At 50.9% G+C, this 26,217-nt stretch overlaps 1 protein-coding gene across 1 annotated transcript; it reads left to right on the top strand.

Annotated features, from left to right (window-relative positions):
- Nucleotides 1–16,351: 16,351 nt before the first annotated feature.
- Nucleotides 16,352–24,727, top strand: DUSP9 (dual specificity phosphatase 9). The gene is made up of 3 exons (XM_056862117.1): nt 16,352–16,726; nt 19,856–20,278; nt 24,429–24,727. The coding sequence occupies exons 1-3, from the start codon at nt 16,366–16,368 to the stop codon at nt 24,725–24,727; spliced, it is 1,083 nt and encodes a 360-aa protein (XP_056718095.1). The 5' UTR covers nt 16,352–16,365.
- Nucleotides 24,728–26,217: the final 1,490 nt, after the last annotated feature.

The raw sequence follows: 26,217 nt of genomic DNA, 5'->3' as shown, positions 1-26,217 counted from the left end.
GGAGGGCGGGGTTTGGGGGAGGGATTTCAATGCCGTAGGGTCCAATGGCCAAAGCGGCCGTTTTCTCCAGGCGAACCGATCTCTGTCAGCTGGAGATCAGCTGTAATAGCAGGAGATCTCCAGCTAGTAATTGTAATTTTAAAACATTGGGCACTCAGGCTGAAGAAGCCATCATTGGTGAAAGCGTCTATTACCTGGAAGACGTTTCCATTCTACAATAAGTGCCAGCTTGGTCTCCGTTTGAAACACCTGCAGCACATAGCCAGTGGATATAAAAGTCTGATTGGACTCTTGGAAAATCTGTAGGAATTCTTTCTACTTTCGGGACCAGCTCTTACAAAGACTGAAATTATACTGGAAAGTCTTTAAGACTCAAAGAGAAACATTAGACATAGATTTGTTGTATATATTGTTCTTTGAGTTGTCTTTAGATATTTGTGTATAATGTTCTCTTGTTTGTCGCTCACCTATAAATATTGCTTGCACCACATTTTGTATCGACTATCTCCTTTTGAATATATGTATAGAACTGAGCCTTGTGTGGATTGTTTTTGCATAGTACCCGGAGGTTGGAAACCTTACTTGGAGGTCTCCCATCCAAATACTAACCAGGGTCAGGCCTAGGGTCTTCCAAGGCCGTGGTCCAATACTCTAGCCGCTACACTTCGCTGTCTCTCTTTCTGTCTTTTTTTAAAATCCCCTGGCCGTGGAAGAGCCACACGTTTAGCATTTTCAGAGGCCAGTATTTTCAGAAGCTTAAAAACATAAAATAAAATTATGGCCTCAATTCGGATTGCCAACCAGGTTTTTCTTCTTCTGTTGAGAAATCATACCGGCATGGGTACCTGTATATTGCCCCAGCAGGGCAAACGGTGGCTCCCCAGGGCTGTCCTATAGACTTGCCAACCTCCAGTTGAGAGCGGGAGCGCTCTCCTGGAATCACAACTGATCTCCAGGTGACAGAAGTCAATTCCCCTGGGGGAAATGGATGGTTTGAAGGGTGGACTCTATGGCACTGTACCCCACTGTCCTCCACAGGCTCCCCCCAAAAAAAATCTCCAGGAATTTTCCAACTTGGTGTTGGCAACCCTAGCTGGGTGCCATATTCTGAGGCCTCCCCCCGGATCTCTCACCCATATCCTTAACCCTGTTTTCTTCTCTGTCAGCATTCACTCTGATGATGCTCTGGAGGAGGGGAAGAAGAAGAAGAAGAAGAAGAAGAAGAAGAAGAAGAAGAAGAAGAAGAAGAAGAAGAAGAAGGAGGAGGAGGAGGAGGAGGAGGAGGAGGAGGAGGAGGAGGAATTGGTTTTTATATGCTGACTTTCTCTCCCACTTAAGGAAGACACAAACTGGCTTACAATCACCTTCCCTTCCCCTCCCCACAACAGAAACCCTGTGAGGTAGGTGGGGCTGAGAGAGCTCTAAGAGAGCTGTGACTAACCCAAGGTCACCCAGCTGGCTTTGTGTGTAGGCATGGGGGAACCAACCCGGTTCACCAGATTAGCCTCTGCCGCTCACGTGGAAGAGTGGGGGGATCGAACCCGGTTCTCCAGTTCAGAGTTCACTGCTCCAAACCGCCGCTCCTAACCCTCTGCTGGTGGCTGGAGGGTGGGGGGGACGGGACCTGGCAACCCTACCAGTGGGCTATCCTTCATCGCTCCCTTTCCTGCAGCTTTCCCTCCTGTCCTCTTTGACCGTACCTGCCTGGTGACATCACCTCTCTTAAGAGAGAGAGAGAGAGAGAGAGGCCTGGAGAGCGTCAGCCTGGCACACGCAGAGGAGCTGACGGACAGCGAGAATCATCCCCATGAAACAAAGGGCTAGTTTCCCCGTCCTTAAAAGCCTCCTTCCCCTCCTCCCTACTTTAATGGGAGTCGTGTGAGCATAAACAGATGATCTCATCCCTTGGCCGGCTGGTTCCCTTTCTCCATTACCCACTCAGAGATTGCCAACATGATTCCCGTATTCTCTGCAGAGCTGGGCCGGCACATAGGATCACGCAGTGACAGCAAGCTTGGCGAAGTGGTTAAGAGTGGTGGTTAGGGTGGCCTCTTCACCATCAGCAGGAGGTTTTTGGGGCCAGTTGTAATAGCAGAAGGTCTCCAGCTAGTACCTAGAGGTTGGCAACCCTACAATGGGCCCCGACCTGACCTGTAAGCACTGTAAGGTAGGGTTGCCAACCTCCAGGTACTAGCTGGAGATCTCCTGATATTACAACTGATCTCCAGCCGACAGAGATCAGTTCGCCTGGAGAAAATTGCCGCTTTGGCAATTGGACTCTATGGCACTGAAGTCCCTCCCCTCCTCAAACCCTGCCCTCTTCAGGCTCCGCCCCAAAAACCTCCTGCCGGTGGTGAAGAGGGACCTGGCAACCGTAGTGTAAGGTGTAGTTTAGGGTTGCCAGATCCCTCTTCGCCACCGGTGGGAGATTTTTGGGGTGAAGCCTGAGGAGGGCGGGGTTTGGGGAGGGGAGGGACTTCAATGCCATAGAGTCCCATTGCCAAAGCGGCCATTCTCTCCAGGCGAACTGATCTCTGTCGGCTGGAGACCAGTCGTAATAGCAGGAGATCTCCAGCTAGTACCTGGAGGTTAAGCAATCAAAATATACACCACCATACCACTACTCACAGTCAAGAAATAAGTACGGATACGGCTAATCAAATTTAAGTCAATCACAATCACAATACAATTCAAGGTTCTCAAAATTTATCTTCAGTTCTTTCTCATCTTTCAGTTCTTCCTCGGCCCCTTTCAATTTGGTTCAAATTGCATTCATTCAAAAAGTCATTTCCATTTCTCCCGGTCAGGATGCAGACGCAACCACGTATAATTTCTTTTCAAAATTCCTTGCAAGGATATACAATTCTAAATACGTAGGCGCACAGATGCTACTAACCATTCCCATAGGGATATATAGTGTTACTGAAACGATCGTCCCCCTCATCATTCTTCTGAGAACAATTGGATCTTACCCTTATGGGACTTTGGACTCTTTGACTTCTAGCCTACATTTGAGAAGACTACTCAAGATAGGACTGTGGAGATTGTTACCGTGTAGGATTGTGAGCATAGGATTGTAAATAAAATTGTATGTTGTATGTCTTTCATTGCACATTTGCATGAGATTGAGATAAATTTTGAGAACCTTGAATTGTATTGTGATTGTGAGTACCTGGAGGTTGGCAACCCTATCCCAGTTGCTGAGTGAGGTGATGGTTAGAATCTGGCAACTGTAGTCCCTCTTCCCCAAAAGTAAAACCTACGCGATTCTGGCCGAGTTCAGGGCATGGGTGTCACATGGGAGATGTGCAGTTGGATAGCCTCCAATGTTTTTCTAATTATTATTATTTTTGCTTTGAAAGAGCACTCTTGCGGGGGCCCAAATTGTGGGAAAGCGGAGTCATTTCCCCAGTATAAACCGTGTCCGTGAGTTGGCGTTTGCCCTGCTGGGCAAAAGAAATAAAAATAAAATCCGGGTCTCTCCACAGAAACCACTTGGGCAATAAATGTCAGAATGCTGTCATTGCTACGGATTTGTGCATTTTAATGTTATCTGATCATATTGTACTGATTTTACTCATCGCATGTTCTCTAAAAGAAAGTGGCAATTCATAAATATTAGAAGTGGAAAGGGAAGGGAAGGGAAGGAGAGAAGAGCCATTTCTTGCATAGGTGGGATGCATAATAGGTCTTAGAACGTCAGTGGGGACTGATTAGGGTTACCAATGGGGTTGCCAGCCTCCAAGTGCTGATGGAGATCTCCTGCTATTATAGCTGATCTCCTGCCGATAGAGATCAGTTCCCCTGGAGAAAATGGCCACCTTTGGCAATTGGACTCTATGGCATCAAAGTTCCTCCCCTCCCCCAAACCCTGCCCTCCACAGGCTCCGCCCCTAAAATCTCCAGATATTTCCCAACCCAAAGCTGGCAACCCTAGTTACCAAGTCCAGTTGGGAAATTCCTGGAGATTTGAGGGTGGAACCTAGGGCGGGGCGGGACCTCAGTGGGGTATAATGCCATAAACTCCACCCTCCGAAGCAGCCATGTTCTCCAGAGGAACTGAAATCTGTCATCTGCACATCCAGTTGTAATTCCCGCCCGGAGTAGGGTTGCCAGGTCCCTCTTCACCACTGACGGGAGTCTGAGGAGGCCGGGGTTTGGGGAAGGGAGGGACTTCAATGCCATAGAGTCCAATGGCCAAAGCAGCCATTTTCTCCAGATAAACTGATCTCTATCACCTGGAGATCAGTTGTAACAGCAGGAGATCTCCAGCTACTACCTGGAGGTCGGCGACCCTAACCCGGAGGTCAGTAACCCTAGCATTGATGCAGGCTATCCAGAAACTGCGGGAGGACCCAAGTTCATTTCACATCCTGGTCAAGAAAACGCTCTCTAACTGGGATGAATAGATGTCTTTATTTGTGCGAGGGAGAAAAGGGTTATGTGTGCGTCGGCGCATGCATTTTGAAGCAGGGTGGCGGCGGCAGGGTGTAAGGCAAGTCTTCCCTCTGCTTTTGTGAGCTGGCGTGTCTCTCCGTGGGATGAGTGTTATCAGCTGCTTGCATCCATGGCTCAGGGCACGACTGGGACTAGTATGAAAACGGCTGTGTACTAACAAATGCGTGTCCTTGGAATAGAGTCGGAAGGGGCCATACAGGCCATCTAGTCCAACCCCTTGCTTAATGCAGGACCAGCTGGCTTCATGTTTCGGAGTGGGGAAACAAATCCAGTTCTCCAGATTAGTGTCTGCCACTCATGTGGAGGAGTGGAGGAATCAGACCTGGTTCTCCAGATTAGAGGGAGGGAGGGAGGAAGGAAGGGGCTGAGAGAGCTGTGACTAGCCCAAGGTCACCCAGCTGGCTTCATGCGTAGGGGAGGGGAATCAAACCCAGTTCTCCAGATTAGAGTCCGCCACTCATGTGGAGGAGTGGGGGAATCAAACCCGGTTCTCCAGATTGAAGGAAGGAAGGAAGGAAGGAAGGAAGGAAGGAAGGAAGGAAGGAAGGAAGGAAGGAAGGAAGGAAGGAAGGAAGGAAGGAAGGAAGGAAGGAAGGGGCTGAGAGAGCTGTGACTAGCCCAAGGTCACCCAGCTGGCTTCATGCATGGGGGGGAATCAACCCCAGTTCTCCAGATTAGAGTCCGCCGCTCATGTGGAGGAATGGGGATCAAACCCGGTTCTCCAGATCAGAGTCCACTGCTCCAAACCACCGCTCTCAACCACTACACCACACTGGCTCTCAGGGGAGCAGTATCTTGCTGCCCGCCGTGACTTGAAAACGTTATAAATAGAGAAGAGTGCCCACTCAAAACACAGAATGTGGAAAACCCTGTATTGGATCCAAACACCCCTCCCCAACTGTACGTCTTCATTTTTTTTCCCTGCACAGGATGAAAATGGATATGTTGCCAAGGAGATTAGAACCGGAGGAGGATGAGGACGACAGGAACGTGCGCGTGTTTTCATAAAACTATTCTTGGAAATTTACTTTGCCTGGATTCTTTCTTTGCTGTGAATCGCCGAGAGAGGTTCCACCTTGGTTGGCATTAAGATGGCGTTCTCTGTGGTCGAAACTTGGTCCTTGGCACATTCACCCTTTGGCACAGTAGTAGTGCGGGGCGGGGAGATGGAGAAGGAAGTACGAAGATCACATCCATCTCACATTGTTCAACCTGTACAGCGGATGCTAATGGGAGTTTTCAGACAATCTTTGCAAGCGATTTATTGTGTCAACCTCCAGGTTGTGGCTGGAGATATTCCGGAATAACCTACATGACATTGCTTGAACTGACAGACGCCAGGACCATCATCCCCTGAGGTGCCCAGATCTAAAACTTAGTTTACAAATGAATTTAACAGTGCGTTCCTGGGAGGAATGCCTGCGCCGGCCATAGGAGGCAGCGCGACTGCGTTGCCTCCAAAGGAGGTCCCCTCCCCCGAAACCTCCCCGTGGCGTAAAAAATTGGTGCAACCATAGTGTTGCATGGGAGATACACCACCTAAAAAGGTGGCATATCTTGCAAAAATAAAAAAGGGTCGTTCTCGGCCCGAAAGGGCTTTGGAGGCTCCTCCCCCAGCCCGGCGCCGGAACACCTTGGGAATGCCTTATGGGACACCAGAACACCTCCCGGGACGCCGGCACAGGCTTTTACACTGGTGGGACACAGGCGGAAGGCCCCGTTGGTGTCCCGGTGAGGCACTGCCACGGCAGTATCAGTGCCCGGGCTTTCCCACTGGCATTCGGGTAAGGTTGCCAACCTCCAGGGACTAGCTGGAGAACTCCTGCCGTTATAACTGATCTCCAGCTGATAGAGATCAGTTGCCCTGGAGAAAATGGCCGCTTTGGCAATTGGACTCTGTGGCATTGAAGTCCCACTGGTGGCTTCCTGGAGGCACTTGGTTGGCTACTGTGTGCGAACAGACTGCTGGACTTGACGGGCCTGGGTCTGATCCAGCAGGGCCTTTCTTATGTTCATGCCTATTCTCTCCAGGATCAGAGGAGCACGCCTGTTATATGAGATGCTGTGGAATGCAGGCAGGACAATGCTGCTGCAGTCGTCTTGCTTGTGGGCTTCCCTAGAGGCACCTGGCTGGCCATGGTGTGAATGGACACAGGGGAGGAGCCGTAACTCGGTGGTAGAGCATCTGCTTGGCATGCAGAAGGCATCTCAGGTTCAATCCCCAGCATCTCCACTTCAAGGGACTAGGCAAGTAGGTGATGTGAAAGACCTCTAGCCTGAGACCCTGGAGAGCCGCTGCCGGTCTGAGCAGACAATGCTGGCTTTGATGGACCCAGGGACTGATTCAGTAGAAGGCAGCTACATGTGTTCATGCGACTGCGGAACTGGATGGGCCTTGGTCTGACTAGGGTTACCAGGTCCCTCTCCGCCACAGGCGGGAGACTTTTGGGGCGGGGCCTGAGGAGGGCGGGGTTTGGAGAGGGGAGGGACTTCAATGCCATAGTTCAATTGCCAAAGTGGCCATTTTTCTCCAGGTGATCTGATCTCTTATCGGCTGGAGGTTGGTTGAATTAGCAGGAGATCTTCTACTACCTGGCAGTTCAATAAACACGATGGGTACTGATATAAGATATGCAATCCTAAAGGAAATAATACTCAGTACACAGCCACTGATAATTACAAATATATTCACTACTGTAATTACAAAATGAACATCAATGTGTATACAAGTTACCAACTTTTCACATTCAATTAACCTATCTTTGGTTATAAATTCAATTCACGGTGATCCTGGAATCTGTTGATTCCAGGATCACCGTGAATTGAATTTATAACCAAAGATAGGTTAATTGAATGTGAAAAGTCGGTAACTTGTATCTGTTGATTCCAGGATCACCGTGAATTGAATTTATAACTAAAGATAGGTTAATTGAATGTGAAAAGTCGGTAACTTGTATCTGTTGATTCCAGGATCACCGTGAATTGAATTTATAACCAAAGATAGGTTAATTGAATGTGAAAAGTCGGTAACTTGTATCTGTTGATTCCAGGATCACCGTGAATTGAATTTATAACCAAAGATAGGTTAATTGAATGTGAAAAGTCGGTAACTTGTATCTGTTGATTCCAGGATCACCGTGAATTGAATTTATAACCAAAGATAGGTTAATTGAATGTGAAAAGTCGGTAACTTGTATCTGTTGATTCCAGGATCACCGTGAATTGAATTTATAACTAAAGATAGTACTCAGCTCAAACCCAACCCCTCTCTGACTCTTCCTACACACTTGACACTGAGAGACACTGTCCTTCAGTGTCACTCCTCTGAAGATGCCTGCCACAGCTGCTGGCGAAACGTCAGGAAAGAAAATTCCAAGACCACGGTTACACAGCCCGGATAACCTACAAGAACCAGTGAATGTGGAAAGTTGGTAACTTGTATCTGTTGATCCCAGGATCACCGTGAATTGAATTTATAACCAAAGATAGGTTAATTGAATGTGAAAAGTTGGTAACTTGTATCTGTTGATTCCAGGATCACCGTGAATTGAATTTATAACCAAAGATAGGTTAATTGAATGTGAAAAGTCGGTAACTTGTATCTGTTGATTCCAGGATCACCGTGAATTGAATTTATAACCAAAGATAGGTTAATTGAATGTGGAAAGTCGGTAACTTATATCTGTTGATCCCAGGATCACTGTGAATTGAATTTATAACCAAAGATAGGTTAATTGAATGTGGAAAGTCGGTAACTTGTATCTGTTGATTCCAGGATCACCGTGAATTGAATTTATAACCAAAGATAGGTTAATTGAATGTGAAAAGTCGGTAACTTGTATCTGTTGATTCCAGGATCACCGTGAATTGAATTTATAACCAAAGATAGGTTAATTGAATGTGAAAAGTCGGTAACTTGTATCTGTTGATTCCAGGATCACCGTGAATTGAATTTATAACTAAAGATAGGTTAATTGAATGTGAAAAGTCGGTAACTTGTATCTGTTGATTCCAGGATCACCGTGAATTGAATTTATAACTAAAGATAGGTTAATTGAATGTGAAAAGTCGGTAACTTGTATCTGTTGATTCCAGGATCACCGTGAATTGAATTTATAACTAAAGATAGTACTCAGCTCAAACCCAACCCCTCTCTGACTCTTCCTACACACTTGACACTGAGAGACACTGTCCTTCAGTGTCACTCCTCTGAAGATGCCTGCCACAGCTGCTGGCGAAACGTCAGGAAAGAAAATTCCAAGACCACGGTTACACAGCCCGGATAACCTACAAGAACCAGTGAATGTGGAAAGTTGGTAACTTGTATCTGTTGATCCCAGGATCACCGTGAATTGAATTTATAACCAAAGATAGGTTAATTGAATGTGGAAAGTCGGTAACTTGTATCTGTTGATCCCAGGATCACCGTGAATTGAATTTATAACCAAAGATAGGTTAATTGAATGTGGAAAGTCGGTAACTTGTATCTGTTGATTCCAGGATCACCGTGAATTGAATTTAGAACCAACGATAGGTTAATTGAATGTGAAAAGTCGGTAACTTGTATCTGTTGATTCCAGGATCACCGTGAATTGAATTTAGAACCAACGATAGGTTAATTGAATGTGGAAAGTCGGTAACTTGTATCTGTTGATTCCAGGATCACCGTGAATTGAATTTAGAACCAAAGATAGGTTAATTGAATGTGAAAAGTCGGTAACTTGTATCTGTTGATTCCAGGATCACCGTGAATTGAATTTATAACCAAAGATAGGTTAATTGAATGTGAAAAGTCGGTAACTTGTATCTGTTGATTCCAGGATCACCGTGAATTGAATTTATAACTAAAGATAGGTTAATTGAACGTGAAAAGTCGGTAACTCGTATACACATTGATGTTCATGTTGTAATGACAGTAGTGAACACATTTGTCATTATCAGTGGCTGTGTACTGACTACCTGGCCGTTGGCAACCCTGCCTCTGACCCCGCCTGGCCTTCCCGATGTCCTTAGGGAGGATGGGGCTATCCAGGGCTACTAGCCCAAACAGCTGCTAGTCCCGACGCACGGCTACCCTCTCCGGGACGCGAACCCTTCCAGGCTCCCACGACGACCCCACATCTCCCCCCCACCCCACCCCTCGGGCACATTTACATATCGGCCCCTCCTCCCGCCGAGCGGCCAATGGGGGCGCGGCGGGGCGGGGCGGCGGGTCTGTACACAGCCACCACGTGGAGGCGGGGTGGGGAGTCGGGGGGAGCGCAGAGGCGGGCGGGCGAGCGGGGCTCGAACGCGCGGCGGGCGGGGAGGCTGGAGGCGGCCGGCGGGCTCTCTCCCTCCCTCCTTCCTCCGCCCCGGCCTGCCTGCCTGCCTTCCCTCCCTCCTGGCCGGGCTCGCCCAGCGGAGCGCCGCCGGAGCGCATCCCTCGCCCCTTCCCTTCCCTTCTCCCCCGGCTGCGGATGGAGGCCGGTTGATGGGCGGCCGGCCGGCCGGGCCAGGCTCGCCGGCCGCTGCAGGGGCGGAGAAGGCTCGCCTCGCCCGCAGGATGCAGGAGCCGCCCAGGGGAGCCGGGGAGCCCAGCCGGCGGGTGAGTGCGGCGTCTTGGCGGGGCCCGGGGAGGCGTCGGGGCTACCGGGACCCCCCCCCCTCTCCGGGTGACCGGCCGTGGGGTAGCAGCTGGAAAGGGGACCTATCGAAACCAGGGACGGCCGTGGCCCGTAGAGGAGGCACGGTTGCCCGTAGGGAGGAATGGGGGACGGCGCTTGCCCGTAGGGAATCAACGCGCGCTCGCCATGGGGAGCGAAGGAAAGCGCGCTTGCCCGTGGAGAATCACGGATGCTACGCTTGCCCGTAGAGAATAAAGGCACGCGTGCCCATAGGGGATAACCCATAGAGAGTGAAGGAAAGCACGCTTTCCCATAGAGAGTAATGGGAACCATGCTTGCCCATAGGGAATAATGAAAACCGCGCTTGCCCATAGGGGATAAAAGCGTGCTTGTCCGTATAGAGTCAAGGAAAGCACGCTTGCCCATAGAGAATAAAGGCATGCGTGCCCATAAGGGATAACCCATAGAGAGTGAAGGAAAGCACGCTTGCCCATAGAGAATGATGAAAACCACGCTTGCCCATAGGGGATAACAGCGTGCTTGCCCATACCGAGTCAAGGAAAGCACGCCTGCCCAGAGGGAATAAAGGCGTGCTTGCCCATAGAGAGTAATGGGAACCATGCTTGCCCATAGGGAATAATGAAAACCGCGCTTGCCCATAGGGGATAAAAGCGTGCTTGCCCATACCGAGTCAAGGAAAGCACGCCTGCCCAGAGGGAATAAAGGCATGCTTGCCCATAGAGAGTAATGGGAACCATGCTTGCCCATAGGGAATAATGAAAACCGCGCTTGCCCATAGGGGATAAAAGCGTGCTTGCCCATACCGAGTCAAGGAAAGCACACCTGCCCAGAGGGAATAAAGGCATGCTTGCCCATAGAGAGTAATGGGAACCATGCTTGCCCATAGGGAATAATGAAAACCGCGCTTGCCCATAGGGGATAAAAGCGTGCTTGCCCATACCGAGTCAAGGAAAGCACACCTGCCCAGAGGGAATAAAGGTATGCTTGCCCATAGAGAGTGAAGGAAACCATGCTTGCCCATGGGGAATAATGAAAACCGCGCTTGCCCATAGGGGATAAAAGCATGCTTGCCCATACCGAGTCAAGGAAAGCACGCTTGCCCAGAGGCAATAAAGGCATGCTTGCCCATAGAGAGTAATGGGAACCATGCTTGCCCATAGGGAATAAACACATGCTTGCCCATACCCTACCAGAAAAATAAAGCTCATACCCTACCAGAAAATATTTTTGTTAGTCTTTAAGGTGCTACTGGACTCTTGCCCTTTTTGACTACTGCAAACAGACTAACACGGCTACCCACTGTGAATTATGCTTGCCCATAGAGAGTCAAGGAAAGCACGCTTGCCCATAGGGTACAATGGGAACCATGCTTGCCCATAGAGAGTCAAGGAAAGCACGCTTGCCCATAGGGTATAATGCTTGCCCATAGAGAATAAACGCATTCTTGCCCATAGAGAGTAATGGGAACCATGCTTCCCCATAGGGGATAAAAACATGCTTGCCCATAGAGAGTCAAGGAAGGCATACTTGCCCATAGAGAGTAATGGGAACTATGCTTTCCCATAGGGAATAAACACATGCTTGCCCATAGAGAGTCAAGGAAAGCACGCTTGCCCATAGAGAGTCAAGGAAAGCACGCTTGCCCATAGGGTACATTGGAAACCATGCTTGCCCATAGGGAATAAACGCATGCTTGCCTATAGAGAGTAATGGGAACCATGCTTGCCCATAGAGAATAACCCATAGAGAGCGAAGGAAACCACCCTTGCCCGTAGAGAATAATGGAAACCACGCTTGCCCATAGGGAATAAACACATTCTTGCCCATAGAGAGTAATGCTCATGAGAGGGAGGGCATCTTGGCCATCTTCTGGGCATGGAGTAGGGGGTCACTGGGGGTGTGGGGAGGGAGGTAGCTGTGAGTTTCCTGCACTGTGTTGGACTAGATGACCATGGTGGTCCCTTCCAACTCTATGATTCTGTTCTATGAAAGCACACTTGCCCATAGGGAATAATGGAAACCACAGTTGTCTATAGGGAATAACAGAGAGCGTGCTTTCCATTACTCGCTATGGGCAAGCGTGCTTTGTATTACTCCCTATAGGCAAGCGTCGCTTCCATTGTTCTCTGTGGGGAATCTTGCATTCTCTGTGGGCAATGGTGAATTGTCTGTGGGCAATCGCTGTCCTTAGCTTTAGTACATCCTGGGGGAAATGGCCTCTGAGCACGCGCAGAGCGTCTTTTCCCCCTTGAGAACACTATCATAGAGTCGGTCTGCAAGTGTTGTCTAAGAGGAAGATCCTCTTGTGTTGTCTGTGGAGCATCCCACTCGGTTGACTGTGTTGATTTATTCTGTGGCATCTGCCTTGCGTCCCAGTGAGCAAGGTCTCTGAGCATGTGCGGAGTTGCCTTTCCCCCTCGCAACTGTGTAACCCGTCTTGGCATCAGGTGGCAAGTCATCAGTGCCTCTGAGCATTGAGTCCCATGATTAAGGACCCCACAGTAAATCCGTTTTGTAAAATTAATATTTTGGAAGGGGCTATGCCGCCTAACATTTGCCGTTTTTGGGAAGGAAGCAGCCAGGGGTGGATCTCACCCATCCCCCACCCCCTACTAAGAAACTCAAAGAAGCAAAAAATAATTCCTCCCTCCTCCTTAGTATCCTCAGAACAACCTTGCAAAGTAGGATTGGCAGAGAAAGAGCGACTGACCAGATATCACCCAGCAAGTTTCCATGACAGAGCAGGGATTTGAACCCAGGTCTCTAGGATGGCCCAGGCGGCCCTGATCTCAGAAGCTAAACAGGGTCAGCCCTGGTTAGCACTTGGATGGGACACCACCAAGGAAGTCCAGGGTTGCTACGCAGAGGCAGGCAACGGCAAACCACCTCTGCCTGTCTCTTGCCCTCACCTGGATGGCCCAGGCTGGGGCGATCTCAGAAGCTAAGCAAGGTCAGCCTTGGTTAGCACTTGGATGGGAGATCACCAGGGATGTCCAGGGTTTGCAAACCACCTGTGCCCGTTTCTTACCCTCACCTGGATGGCCCAGGTTAGCCCAAGCTAAGCAGGGTCAGCCATGATTAGTATTTGGATGGGATACCACCAAGGAAGTCCAGGACTGCTATGCAGAGGCAGACAATGGCAAACCGCCTGTGCCCATCTCTAGCCCTCCCCTGGATGGCCCAGACTAGCCTGCTCTCAGAAGCTAAGCAGGGTCAGCCCTGGTTAGCACTTGGATGGGAGACCACCAAGGAAGTCCAAGGTTGCTACGCAGAGGCAAACAATGGCCAACCACCTCTGCGAGGGTGACCAAGTTCTTGAGTTAGCAGCAAGAGTACTCTGCCTTGTGGATGGTACTGTGTTCCTAATGAAGGAGGGGCTTTATTTTAATCGCCATCCATTGGAGCACAAGGAGGTTTTGCAGTCTGTGAATCAGCTCTCGATGGGGAGGGTAGGAGACTGGTCTGTGCTTAGAGGGGAACCATATTTGTGCAGGGGGTACACGGGTGCGGGGGAGATGATTTTCCTGACTGAAGTGGGGAATTAAGAGGGAAGCAATCCCCAGATGAGTCAGGCGTGCCCGCGGAGCTTCCCATACAGGCCTTGGAAGTTGATAGGAACACCACGTCCAACGATACTAGGGCTGCCAACCTCCAGGAAGTAAACAAGCAAAAAACAGCCCGCCGGCTCAGAATCAAGAATATAATGATACACATACCAAAGTAAGCAATTACTAACAAAAGCACAATACTAATAGCCACAAATAAGAAACATCCAGCCGATGAACAGGTAATCTGCAAACGGAGCAACCAGAAGTGGTCCACAAAGGAGTCTAAGACCACTCAGCAGTGGCCGATAAACTCAGCTGGTAAATGACACGAAAAACGCTGAGCCTTGCCTCTGAGTCTTGAAAAATCACCATAGGCTTGGTAAAGCACACGATTGTGCGATGCAACAATTGCCTTTGAACCCTCTGCGGTCTGCACTTAATTGATGAAGCATACAGGCTGATGAAGCTTCGGCGAAACGTGTTTCTGTCATCTGGAGGGCACGTTCTAGTCTGTTATTTACCAGGCCTATGATTTTCCAAGCCAGCATAGAAAGCAGGTTAGATACAAAATGAATTTTCCGGATGTCTTTTTGAATAATCACGTTTTCTGCAATTTGACCACCGAGGAAGGCCCAATAGTCCGAAATGCGTATGGTCTATCGGACGGTCATTTATATTTTACATACCATCAACGGTGCTGATTATTTTTGTAACGGTTTGCAGCCTTCAGTCCAGGCTCAGTGTTTTTATCCATTACACCTAATGTGCACCTAATAAACATATAAATATTTTTGTGAAGAATTTTTAGTTCTCAGCTCAACCCTTAGGTTCCCTGTTCTCTAGGGTGCTCTTTAGAGGGAACAGGGAACCTGTGGAGAACCAGCATGGTGTAGTAGTTAAGAACGGTGGTTAGGAGTGGTGGACCGGATTTGGAGAACCGGGTTTGGTTCTGCACTCCTACACATGAGCAGCGGAGGCTAACCTGGTGAACCGGGTTGGTTTCCACACTCCTACACCTGAGCAGCGGACTCTAATCTGGAGAGGATTCCCCACTCCTTCACATGAATCCAGCTGAGCGACCTTGGGCTAGTCACGCTCTCTCAGCCCCACCTACCTCACAGGGTGTCTGTTGTGGGAAAGGGAAGGTGACTGGAAGCCGGTTTGAGTCTCCCTTAAGTGGTAGAGAAAGTCAGCATATAAAAATAAACTCTTCTTCTTCCTTAAGTGGTAGAGAAAGTCGGCATATAAAAACAAACCCTTCTTCTTCCTTAAAAAAAACCCAAATCTGATCCTGAAAAATGAGTCTGTCTCTTAAATTTTTGAGCTGGATTCTAGAGCCAAAGGAAGGTTGTCTGGGTCTGTTACAAGGCACCCCCCCCCCAAAAAAAAAGACTAATCACAGCTTGTGGATGTGTGGAACTGGGAATAAAAGAGTTCCAGGGCGCAGGATGCTGGGCAGCTTTGAGCCCCCAAACCTCTGGGTTGAGAAGCCCAGGGGAGGGGAGGGAGTGTGTACACAGCCAATGTTGTCATCCGGCTCTCTCGGCAGTTGATGCCGTCTTCACTCCAGTTGCCAGGAAGTCCCGTCAGCATCTAGCCAGGATGAGGGGGGGACAGGCTAAGGTGCCAGGAAGGGAACGCGCACTTCCCCTCTTTCCCGTTGCCTTCCTCCTCTCTTTCTCTCTCTCTCTCTCTCTCCAACCTCACTCTCCTCTTTTGCTTTCCCGCTGCAGGTTGGTCCGGCAACAGATCCCAAAGCCATGCGTGCGTTCTCATGTTCTCCGGGACCCTGAGACCTCGCACCCAGCACCCGGGCCAAGGGGGCATCTCTCGCTTCCAGGCCCTCTCCTGCCATTTTCCACCTGGATGCCTGCTTCTGACGGACCCGGCTCTCCCCCGGCCTCTGCTTCAGCACGTCCTCTCCAGTGGTTTTGGGTAGGGCGACGGGCGGGAGGGACCATAAGGATTTTCTGAGGGCCACGAACTGGGTGCTTCTCAGCCGGCAGAACCCTCCTCGAACTCAGGGCAACAACCTCGGAAGCTTGGCCTCGACCCCTTCAGGCGAACAAAGCCAGATCGATCGACGCGGATCGTCCGGCGTGAATTCTGCCCTACCCGGCCTAATTTGGTAGGCGGCAGCTACCTCTAAAGTAGGGGATCCTTCCTACGCATTGACAGCGGGTGAACCGTACCAGAAAGGCATACCGAGAACACGGGTCCCAACAGAGGTGTCTGGGAAGCAGCTTTTTTTCCAAAGAACAGCCAGTTTCAGAAATGTTTTTCCTTGGGGCCATAAGCCCCCACGATCCAGCCCGTCCTTTATAACTGCACTGTTTGGTTTTGGGGAAGCCGGCTCCCGTCCTTCTCCCCGAAAGATCCTTTCTATGCAAAGTTCCTTTCTAATAACCCACAGTGCCCGCCAGCTACCTGTCTAGCGAGAGCCGTCCCCTTGCAATGGGTAAGACGAGCCAGTCTGCGTTTGCAACGTGACGTAGAGACGACTCCGGGACCGAGTTCCGTCGGGATTTGGGGTCCTACATTTGGGACAGCCTCCTTGAAAATTGTGCCCCTATGGATTCCCGCCACGAGCCCCGGAAGAGTGGAATCGCGGGAGGCGGCAGGCGTCGCTTTTGATACCGCCGATTGCATCCTTTTGCCTAGGACAACCGGGAGATCCGGGCGGGGGGCTCAATGCGCTGATTCTGACCCTCCGGACGGTGGCTCGCAGCCGCATGGAAGACCTGGGCAAGCCCACGGCGTGGCTGCGGGCGGAGCTGGCCTCCCCTTCCCCCCGTCTGCACATCCTCGACTGCCGCAGCCGGGAGCTGTACGACTCGTCCCATGTGGAGCGGGCCCTGAGCGTGGCCCTCCCGGGCCTCCTGCTCCGCCGCCTCCGCAAGGGGAACCTCTCGGTCAGGGCGCTGCTCCCCGGGCCGCCGTGCGGACTCGGGGGGGACACCGTGTTGCTGTACGATGAGGGGACGCTCCACCTCTCCCCCGTGAGGGACCCGGAGGAGGACGTCGAGGAGCCGGTGCTGATGACCTTGCTGCAGAAGCTCCAAGAGGAAGGATGCCTGGCTTACTACCTTCAGGGTAGGTGTATGGGGGCGGTAGGGTTGCCAAAAAAAAAACCAGGTGGGGCCTGGAGATCTTCCAGGATTTGAACTGCGCTCTGTCTAGGGTTGCCAGCTCCGGGTTGGGAAATACCTGGAGATTTTGAGGGCGGAGCCTGAGGAGGGCGGGGTTTGGGGTGGGGAGGGACTTCAATGCCACAAAGTCCAATTGCCAAAGTGGCCATTTTAGGGGCGGGGCTGTGGCTCAGTGGAAGAGCCTCTGCTTGGCATGCAGAAGGTCCCAGGTTCAATCCCCGGCATCTCCAGTTAAAGGGACCAGGCAAGTGGGTGACGTGAAAGACCTCTCTGCCTGAGATCCTGAAGATCTGCTGACTGTCTGAGTAGACAATACTGACTTGGATGGACCAAGGGTCTGGTTCAGTATAAGGCAGCTTCATGTGTTGGGGGGGGGGGCTCAGTGCAGAGCCTCTGCTTGGCATGCAGATGGTCCCAGGTTCAATCCCCAGCATCTCCAGTTAAAGGGACCAGGCAAGTAGGTGATGTGAAAGACCTCCACCTGAGACCCTGGAGAGCCCTTACCAGTCTGAGTAGACAGTACTGGCTTTGATTGACCGAAGGTCTGGTTCAGTAGAAGGCAGATTCATGTATTCAAAGCTTGATGACTTTGATGTTAAAATGAGATCACCACGTAAAAACATTTTTAAGGTACCATGGAAGAATTTGTTCAGTTTGACTGGTAGATTTTTATGACAGTTCTCCTTCGTGGCGTAGTAGTTAAAAGCGGTGGTTTGGAGCGGCGGACTCTGATCTGGAGATCCAGGTTTCATTCCCCACTCCTCCACTTGAGCAGCGGACGCAAATCTGGTGAACCAGGTTGGTTTCCCCACTCTTCCACATGAAGCCAGCTGGGTGACCTTGGGCTAGTCACATTTCTCTTAGAGCTCTCTCAGCCCCACCTACTTCACAGGGTGTCTGTTGTGGGGAGGGGAAGGAAAGGCGATTGTAAGCCGGTTTGAGTCTCCCTTAAGTGGTAGAGAAAGTCGGCGTATAAAAACCAACTCTTCTTCGGCACTTAGAGATGCAAAGGGGGAGGTTCTAGGCTCGGCCTTGTCTTCCAGGCCCAGAGCCTGGCGAAATCCACGCGGATTTCTAATTCTCACAACGCCCAAGCGTCTTCCATCACACAGGGCACTGCTGCTGAGTCTGTTGTGCCTCTTGTTCCCTTTGCAAAAGCAAGAAATTCAACAGGTGAAGTCCTGGGCCACACGGGGGTGCAAAGATACAAAAGGCTGCACCTGCTTCTTGTGCCGCTGTCAAGGACACGAAAAGCAGGTACAGCCTTTCGTCGGACTTCCTTATACATTCCTTATAGTATACATCCCTCTTGGGTACCCAACTTTATTTTCAGGTTGGGTCTTTCCCCCCTCTTTGTTTCGTCTTGGTGAAATAGGTTTGCCAGGCCCCCCTAAAGTTCTGAGCTGGACACTCAAGGGGTGGCGTCTGAGAGTTAGGAAATGGGGCCTCATAGACCAGGGGGTGCAGTCTGGTGGGATGGGGCGAAGGGGTTGTACCCAGAGTGTCAGGGTAGGGTCCTGGCTGTGTCTGGTGCACAGAATTCATTATCCTGAAAACATCACCTTTCATTTAAGACGGGGGGGGGGGAGTTAGTTTCTCACCCTCGCAAAGAGAGGTGTGAAAGCGGCGTAGGCGATACTTGTCAAAATCTTAGTCGCCGGAAGGGGGTACTCGAGAAAATTTTGCAGTGGTTGTGGACAAGGATCTGCAAAGCATAGGGCTGTTCAGCTTGGAAAGAAGGCGAATAAGGGGAGACATGATAGAGGTCTAGAAAATTATGCATGGTTTGGAGAGAGTGGACAGGGAGAAGTTTTTCTCCCTCTCCCGTAATACTAGAACATCTGCTAAAGTTGGAGGGCGAGAGATTCAAAACAGATAAAAGGGAGTATTTTTTCACACAACGCATGGTTAAATTGTGGAATGGCGGTGGCGATGACTGCCAACTTGGACGGCTTGAAGAGGGGAGTGGACATGTTCATGGAGGAAAGGGTTATTCACGGCTAATAGTCAAAATTAATACTAGTCATGATGCATACCTATTCTCTCCAGGATCAGAGGAGCAGGCCTATTATATTAGGACCTGTGGAACACAGGCAGGATAATGCTGCTGCAGTTGTATTGCTTGTGGGCTTTCTAGAGGCACCTGGTTGGCTACCAGTGTGAGAGCCACCGTGGTGTAGTGGTTAAGAGCGGTGGTTTGGAGCGGTGGAATCTGATCTGGAGAACCGGGTTTGATTCCCCACTCCTCCGCATGAGCGGGCGGAGGCTAATCTGGTGAACCGGGTTGGTTTCCCCGCTCTTACACACGAAGCCATCTGGGTGACCTTGGGCTAGTCAGAGCTCTGCTAGAGCTCTCTCATTCCCACCTACCTCACAGGGTGTCTGTTGTGGGGAGGGGAAGGGAACGTGATTGTAAGCCGGTTTGAGTCTTCCTTAAGTGGTGGAGAAAGTTGGCATATAAAAACCAACTCTTCTTATACTGTGTGTGAACAGACTGCTGGACTTGATGGGCCTTGGTCTGATCCAGCAGGGCTTTTCTTATGTTCTTATGGAGCATGGGGCTATCCATGGCTACTAGTCAAAATGAATACTAGTCATGATGCATACCTATCCTTTCCAGTCTCAGAGGAGCACGCCTATTATACTAGGTGCTGAGGAACACAGGCAGGATGGTGCTGCTGCAGTTGTCTTGCTTGTGGGCTTCCCAGAGGCACCTGGTTGGCCACTGTGTGAACAGACTGCTGGACTTGATGGGCCTTGGTCGGATCCGGCATGGCCTTGGTCTTATTTTCTTATGGAGGATGGGGCTATCCATGGCTACTAGTCCAAACGGATACTGGTCATGATGCTTACCTATTCTCTCCAGCATCAGAGGAGCATGCCTATTAGGTGCTGTGGAACGCAGGCAGGATACTGCTGCTGCAGTCGTCTTGCTTGTGGGCTTCCCAGAGGCCCCTGGTTGGCCGCTGTGTTAACAGACTGCTGGACTTGTTGGGCCTGGGTCTGATCCAGCAGGGCCTTTCCTTATGTTCTTATGTTCATGTTTCATCTTTGGGTTCTGTCCTCCCCACAGGAGGCTTCAGCAAGTTCCAGGCCGAGTGCCCGCACCTTTGTGAGACCAACCTGGACCCAGCCAGTGCCAGCAGCTCGCCCGTGCCCGTGGCGGCCTCCGTCGTGGGGCTGGGGGGCTTGAGCCTCAGCTCGGACTGCTCAGACGCCGAGTCGGAGCCCCTGAGCAGCGGCATGGAGTCAGAGGGGGCCAGCCCCCCCTCCTTCCCCGTACAGATCCTGCCCAACCTCTACCTGGGCAGCGCCCGCGACTCCGCCAACAAGGACACGCTGGCCAAGCTGGGGATCCACTACATCCTCAATGTGACGCCCAACCTGCCCAACCTCTTTGAGAAGAATGGTGATTTCCACTACAAGCAGATCCCCATCTCGGACCACTGGAGCCAGAACCTCTCGCAGTTCTTCCCCGAAGCCATCGAGTTCATTGGTGAGTTGCCAGGAAAGGGAGAGCGATCCTGACCATTCTCGGTCTCAGGCCGGTGTTGCTAGCAGCTTCTGTGCTTAGGGCTGCCATATGGAGGATGTTGCCAAGTTGTTTTCTGTTGCCCCAGAAGGTCGGACCGGAACCAATGGGTTGAAATTAAATCAAAAGAGTTCCCGTCTAGACATTAGGAAGAATTTTCCAACAGTTAGAGCGGTTCCTCAGTGGAACAGGCTTCCTCGGGAGGTGGAGAGCCTCTCCTTCCCTGGAGGTTTTTCAGTAGAGGCTAGATGGCCACCTGTCAGCAATGCTGATTCTGTGACCTTGGGCAGATCATGAGAGGGAGGGGATCTTGGCCATCTTCTGGGCATGGAGGAGGGGTCACTGGGGGTGTGGGGGGGGAAGTAGTTGTGAATTCCCTGCATTGTGCAGGGGGTTGGACTAGATGACCCTGGTGGTCCTTTCCAACTCTATGATTCTAACCTTCCCCCCCCCCCCCATTCTGAGTATACATACAGATTGGGACTTCCCACCACCACCACCTTCACCACTGCCTTATTTATTTAAAACATTTATTAGTTTCCACTCTCAAGGCAATAAAATACATAAAACCGCTAACAGAATAAGAAGAGTTGTTTTTTATAGTCCGATTTTCTCGACCACTTAAGGGAGACTCAACCCGGCTTACAATCCACCTTCCCTTCCCCTCCACACAACGGACACTCTGTGAGATGGGTGGGGCTTAGAGAGCTCTTAATAGAACTGTGACTAGCCCAAGGTCACCCAGCTGGCTTCATGTGGAGGAGCAGGGAAACAAATCCGGTTCACCAGATCAGAGTCTATCGCTGCAGGCCACCGCTCTTAACCACTACACCATTAATAATTCAAACTTGCCAGTTGGCAGAAAAACTAATAATAACAAAAAATGTATTTGTGGCTATTATGCCAGATAAAATCGAAACTGACCTTACAAGGAATAGATTTACAAACCAAGGCTAGCAAAATTAAAAGTCACCTGATTGGGCAAGAGAACTAGAATTAATTGGATGCCATCCTGAATAAAATCTGTGGGAGGCCTAAACTGTACTTGCTCTTAGGGGATTGATAAACCCAGCTGTAAAATGCATCTGGAGGGGTGGAACTTGGATCGAACTTGGGAGGGGCTGTGGGTCAGTGGGAGAGCATCTGCTTGGCATGCAGAAGGTCCCAGGTTCAATCCCTGGCATCGCCAGTTAAAGGGACCAAGCAAGTAGGTGATGGGAAAGACCCCTGCCTGAGACCCTGGAGAGCCGCTGCTGGTCTGGGTAGACAATACTGACTTTGATGGACCAAGGGTCTGATTCAGTATAAGGCAGCTTCATGTGTTCATGAGACTGCAGTGCTGGTAAGAGGTGGTTAAATCTCCCCTCCTGTGCCGTTTCTTCAATTGGGAATGCCTCCCCAGGGCTAGTTTAAACCCCAGGTTGGGAGGAGAAAAGACAAGCACAGGGTGGTTATCTATTGGGGCCAATTCACACTTTAAAGCTGTTCCAAAGCGTTTTGGGTCAGGAGCGCACCTGAAGTTCCATGGTGGGGGTCAATTTCCAAGGCACGCAAGCCCATCTAAGATTAGGGCTTGGCCCCCCCACCCTCTCCGCACTGTTTTCCCAACATGAAACAGCCCCAGGGAGCCGCTATTTCCCCCACTGGGGGAGCACGTGTATAGCCATCGACTTTCCCCATTGTGCGAACAGCCGTTGCTGATTTCACATTTGTCAAGCTGGGGGGTGGCGGGGAGTCTGGAGCCCGTCCTCCATGTGGACTCTCCCGGGATTGACAAGGATCTTGGCAGGAGTTTTTAACAATGCGCAACCGGCCACAAAACGTGTCATTCCGAGAGAACATTTGTGCCGTTCAGTACGTCGAGTTACGCAAAAGTCGCGTGACATTAGCCGATGTTACATTCATCTGAATTTTTTAAAAGCCATGTAAGCAGTAAAGCGAGCAGTTGAAGCAGGGCTAGAGACCCAAACCCTCGTCAGCAATACTCATTTTTCCTCCCCTGCTCACGAGTCCACCGCCCTTCCGCATTTAGTACTGTTAAATTCAAAGTTCTGAGGATTCCCCACCCCGCTCTCTGTAGCCACATTTCTCAACCTTTTTACCCTTGTAGAACCCTTGAAATAATAGTCATGTCTCAGGGAACCCCTACAAACGATTATGTATGATTTATGTGTGATTACCTTATTCATCACTATTTCTCACGGAACTCTTTTTACCCTTGTGGAACCCTTGAAATAATAGTCATGTCTCAGGGAACCCCTACATACGATTTACGTGTTATTATCCTTTTCATCACTATTTCTCGCTGAACCCTTTTTACCCTTGTGGAACCCTTGAAATAATAGTCATGTCTTAGGGAACCCCTACATACAATTACATATGATTTACGTGTGATTATCCTATTCATCACTATTTCTCGCTGAACCCTTGAAATAATAGTCATGTCTCAGGGAACCCCTACATACAGTTACATATGATTTACGTGTGATTATCCTATTCATCACTATTTCTCGCTGAACCCTTTTTACTAGGGCTGTTGAAAAAAAAATTCGGTATAGTTCGGCTTCGGCAAAATTCAGCCCGTTTTTATTCGGGCCGTGCCGAAGTCCGAACTCCCCCACTTTGGATCCCCGGAAATTCGGGGGGATCCGGAGTTCGGGGGGAAATTCGGCCCCCCGCGCGCCTTCACGGGGCTTCCAGCTGGGAGGCGCAGATCTGTTTAAAGGGCCCCCCACGCGCCTTCAGGGAAGCCCTTTAAACAAGCCCCTCTGCGCTGTCTGTGCAGGCCACGCAGAGGGGTTTAAAGACCCCCGCCCCCCCTCCCGGGACTCCCGGGAAGGCAGGCGGGAGGCTGTCAAGCCCCTCTGCGCTGTCTGCGCAGAGAGCTCAGAGGGGTTTAAAGACCCCCCGCCCCCCACTCCCGGGACTCCCGGGAAGGCAGGCGGGGGGCTGTCAAGCGCCTCTGCACTCTCTGCGCAGAGAGCGCAGAGGGGTTTGAAGACCCCCGTGCTCCAGGGAAGTTCCCTGGAGGCGCGCGCGGGGGGTCTTCAAACAGATCTGTGCCTCCCGGCCAGGAGGCATAGATCTATTTAAAGCCCCCCCCCCCGCGCCTCTAGGGAAGCTCCCTGGAGGTGCGCGGGGGGGGGGAGAAACTGATCTGCGCCTTCCAGCTGGAAGGCGCAGATCAGTTTAAAGTGGCCGAATTTGCCGAATTTATTCGGGAACACCCCAAACTCGGCTAATTCGGCTCCCCGGTTTCCCCCTTTTTTGAGTTCGGTCCAAACCGAAAAACCGCCGAATTGTGGGAAATTCGGCTGTTTTTCGGTTCAGACCGAACCAAATCAACAGCCCTACTTTTTACCCTTGTGGAACCCTTGAAATAATAGTCATGTCTTAGGGAACCCCTACATACGATTGCATATAATTTATGTGTGATTAGCCTGTTCATCACTATTTCTTGCGGAACCCTTTTTACCCTTGTGGAACCCTTGAAATAATAGTCATGTCTCAGGGAACTCCTACATACGATAACATATGGATTTACATATGATTTACAAGTGATTAGCCTATTCATCACTATTTCTCACGGGACCCCTAGCAATTTCTCGCAGAACCCCCGCGAGAATACGCATACCCCTGCCTTTAAGCTGAGCTTTCAAACCACGCTTCTTTTCTATCTGGACCTCGCCCATTTTTGGCCTCCTGCTTCCCCGCAGTGGTGTCCTTCTCTATCCCATGTACCCCGCTACAGGGCCGCTACTAGAAGAAGACGAAGAGTTGGTTTTTATATGCCGACTTTCTCTACCACTTAAGGAAGAATCAAACCAGCTTGCAATCACCTTCCCTTCCCGTCCCCACAACAGACACCCTGGGAGGTAGGTGGGGCTGAGAGAGGTGTGACTAGCCCAAGGTCACCCAGCTGGCTTCATATGGAGGAGCTGGGAAACCAACCCGGTTCACCAGATTAGCCTCCGCCGCTCATGTGGAGGAGTGGGGGAATCAAACCCGTATTCCAGATCAGAGTCCACCTCTCCAAACTACCGCTCTTAACCACTACACCATGCTGGCTCCCACTAGAATTCACCCCCTCCATATTTCTCTTGTCTCTCCCCAGATGAGGCCCTGTCTCGGAACTGCGGCATCCTGGTGCACTGCTTGGCTGGGATCAGCCGCTCGGTCACCGTCACTGTCGCCTACCTCATGCAGAAGCTCCACCTGTCCCTCAACGACGCCTACGACCTGGTGAAGCGCAAGAAGTCCAACATCTCGCCCAACTTCAACTTCATGGGGCAACTGCTGGACTTTGAGAAGTCCCTGGGGCTCAACCGGGGAAGCCGACGCCCCGCCGCCTCCGGCCAGAGCTTCTTTACCTCCCCCACCGATGACAGCGTCTTCGAGCTGGACCCGACGTAGGGGCGGAAGGGGCTGGCTGGTTGTCGTCCTCTACTCTTCGGTCCTACCTGCCACCCCGGCGGCAGAGCTCAGTAGGCCCGACGGAATACCTCACGCCTGAGAGGGAGGCCCGTCTTTCGGGACTGGCAGCCGCTTCTGGAGAAGGTTCAACTTGCCTTTGTCCTTTGAGGCGTCCCGAGTGACGCTTCGTACCTACCGATCTCGCAAATGAGCTGGCACGGCCATAGAAGTAACCAAAGACCCTCCCTGCCCCTCTCCTGGAGAGCCCTGTACAATTTCTGGAGACCATTGTTTCTTGAATAGCGTTTTTTTCTTGGACACCATGCATTGAACAGTCCAGATTAAATTAAGGATGCCAAATGGGCCGTGTCAGTTCTGGAAGCTGCCGGTTTCTGGTGGCGTCCATGTTAATGTTGAATGTTTCCCGTTCTGTAGACCGGATGTTAGAAATGAAGGTCCATGCTTTTCTTACACATGAATACTTTGTGGCTAGGACTTCTGGTTCTAGAATGATATCCAGCTTACTGGAAGACTTACCATAGCATGGAATGAACAAACGTTTTCCCAGGTCAGGAACCCACTTCTCAGTGGTGAGTTGCTCTCTCCCTAAAATGTTTTTTTTTTCCCTGGATGGTTTCAGAGCAACAGGATCCACAAACGTCAGCATATCTAGAACCCAAGAACATCAGCAGACTCTAGAAATTGCCTTAAGGAGACCTCCAATGCAACGTCCGGTCAGGTTGCCTGAAACTGTAGGACGAGGATGGGGACAGCTCCCTCCCTTCGCTTAGCTCTTCGACCACAGGAATCGATTCTGCCCCATGGGGGCTGGAGACCTTGCAGCTCTGGAAACGAGCCACGTCAGCAGATCTCTAAGACCGTAACCGGTTGGGAACCGTCAGCTTTGGCCGCAGGGTTCAGAAGCCTGCATAACCATACCTCATCTTCGCCCCGCCCCACAACTTTGGATGGCCTGCCTTGTCTCAGCAGGCGATCCACTCAGCCACTCTGCAGTTAGTCCAGCAGAAGGGAAATTCAGAACAGGTTTGCACCAGGAAGCCGGCTGGAGGACGCCGCTCATGGGCGGCGGCTGTTGACCCTGTAAGGTGGCGTAGCCAGTGGCCGTGTGTTGAAGTTTGTGTGTGTGTGTTCATGCCAGCATGTGAGCAGTCCCATCTGTGGTGTGTGTGTGTGTGTACACACCGGGCAGTGTCGGGCATACCTGCACGCAGGGCTCCATTTGTACCCCAGATCTTAGCCCTAGAACTTGCTTTCGGTTGCTCCTGCCAGGGTCCAGCCTCGGAACGGAACAGCGAGAGAGTGTATCTGGACATTCACAGAAGAGACGCAAGGAAAAATGAACGAGCAGGGTGTGTTTTTTGTCGTCGTTTTCCTCCGTCTCCCCCCGCCCCACAAGTCCGAGAGGCCTCCGTACATCTGGGACCAAGTGGCAGAGCTTTTGCCTGAAAAGATATAACTCCTAAGCAAAT

Source organism: Euleptes europaea, chromosome 1, assembly GCF_029931775.1.
Source record: "Euleptes europaea isolate rEulEur1 chromosome 1, rEulEur1.hap1, whole genome shotgun sequence".
NCBI lineage: Eukaryota > Metazoa > Chordata > Lepidosauria > Squamata > Sphaerodactylidae > Euleptes > Euleptes europaea.
This window is presented reverse-complemented; position numbering and strand designations above follow the sequence as displayed.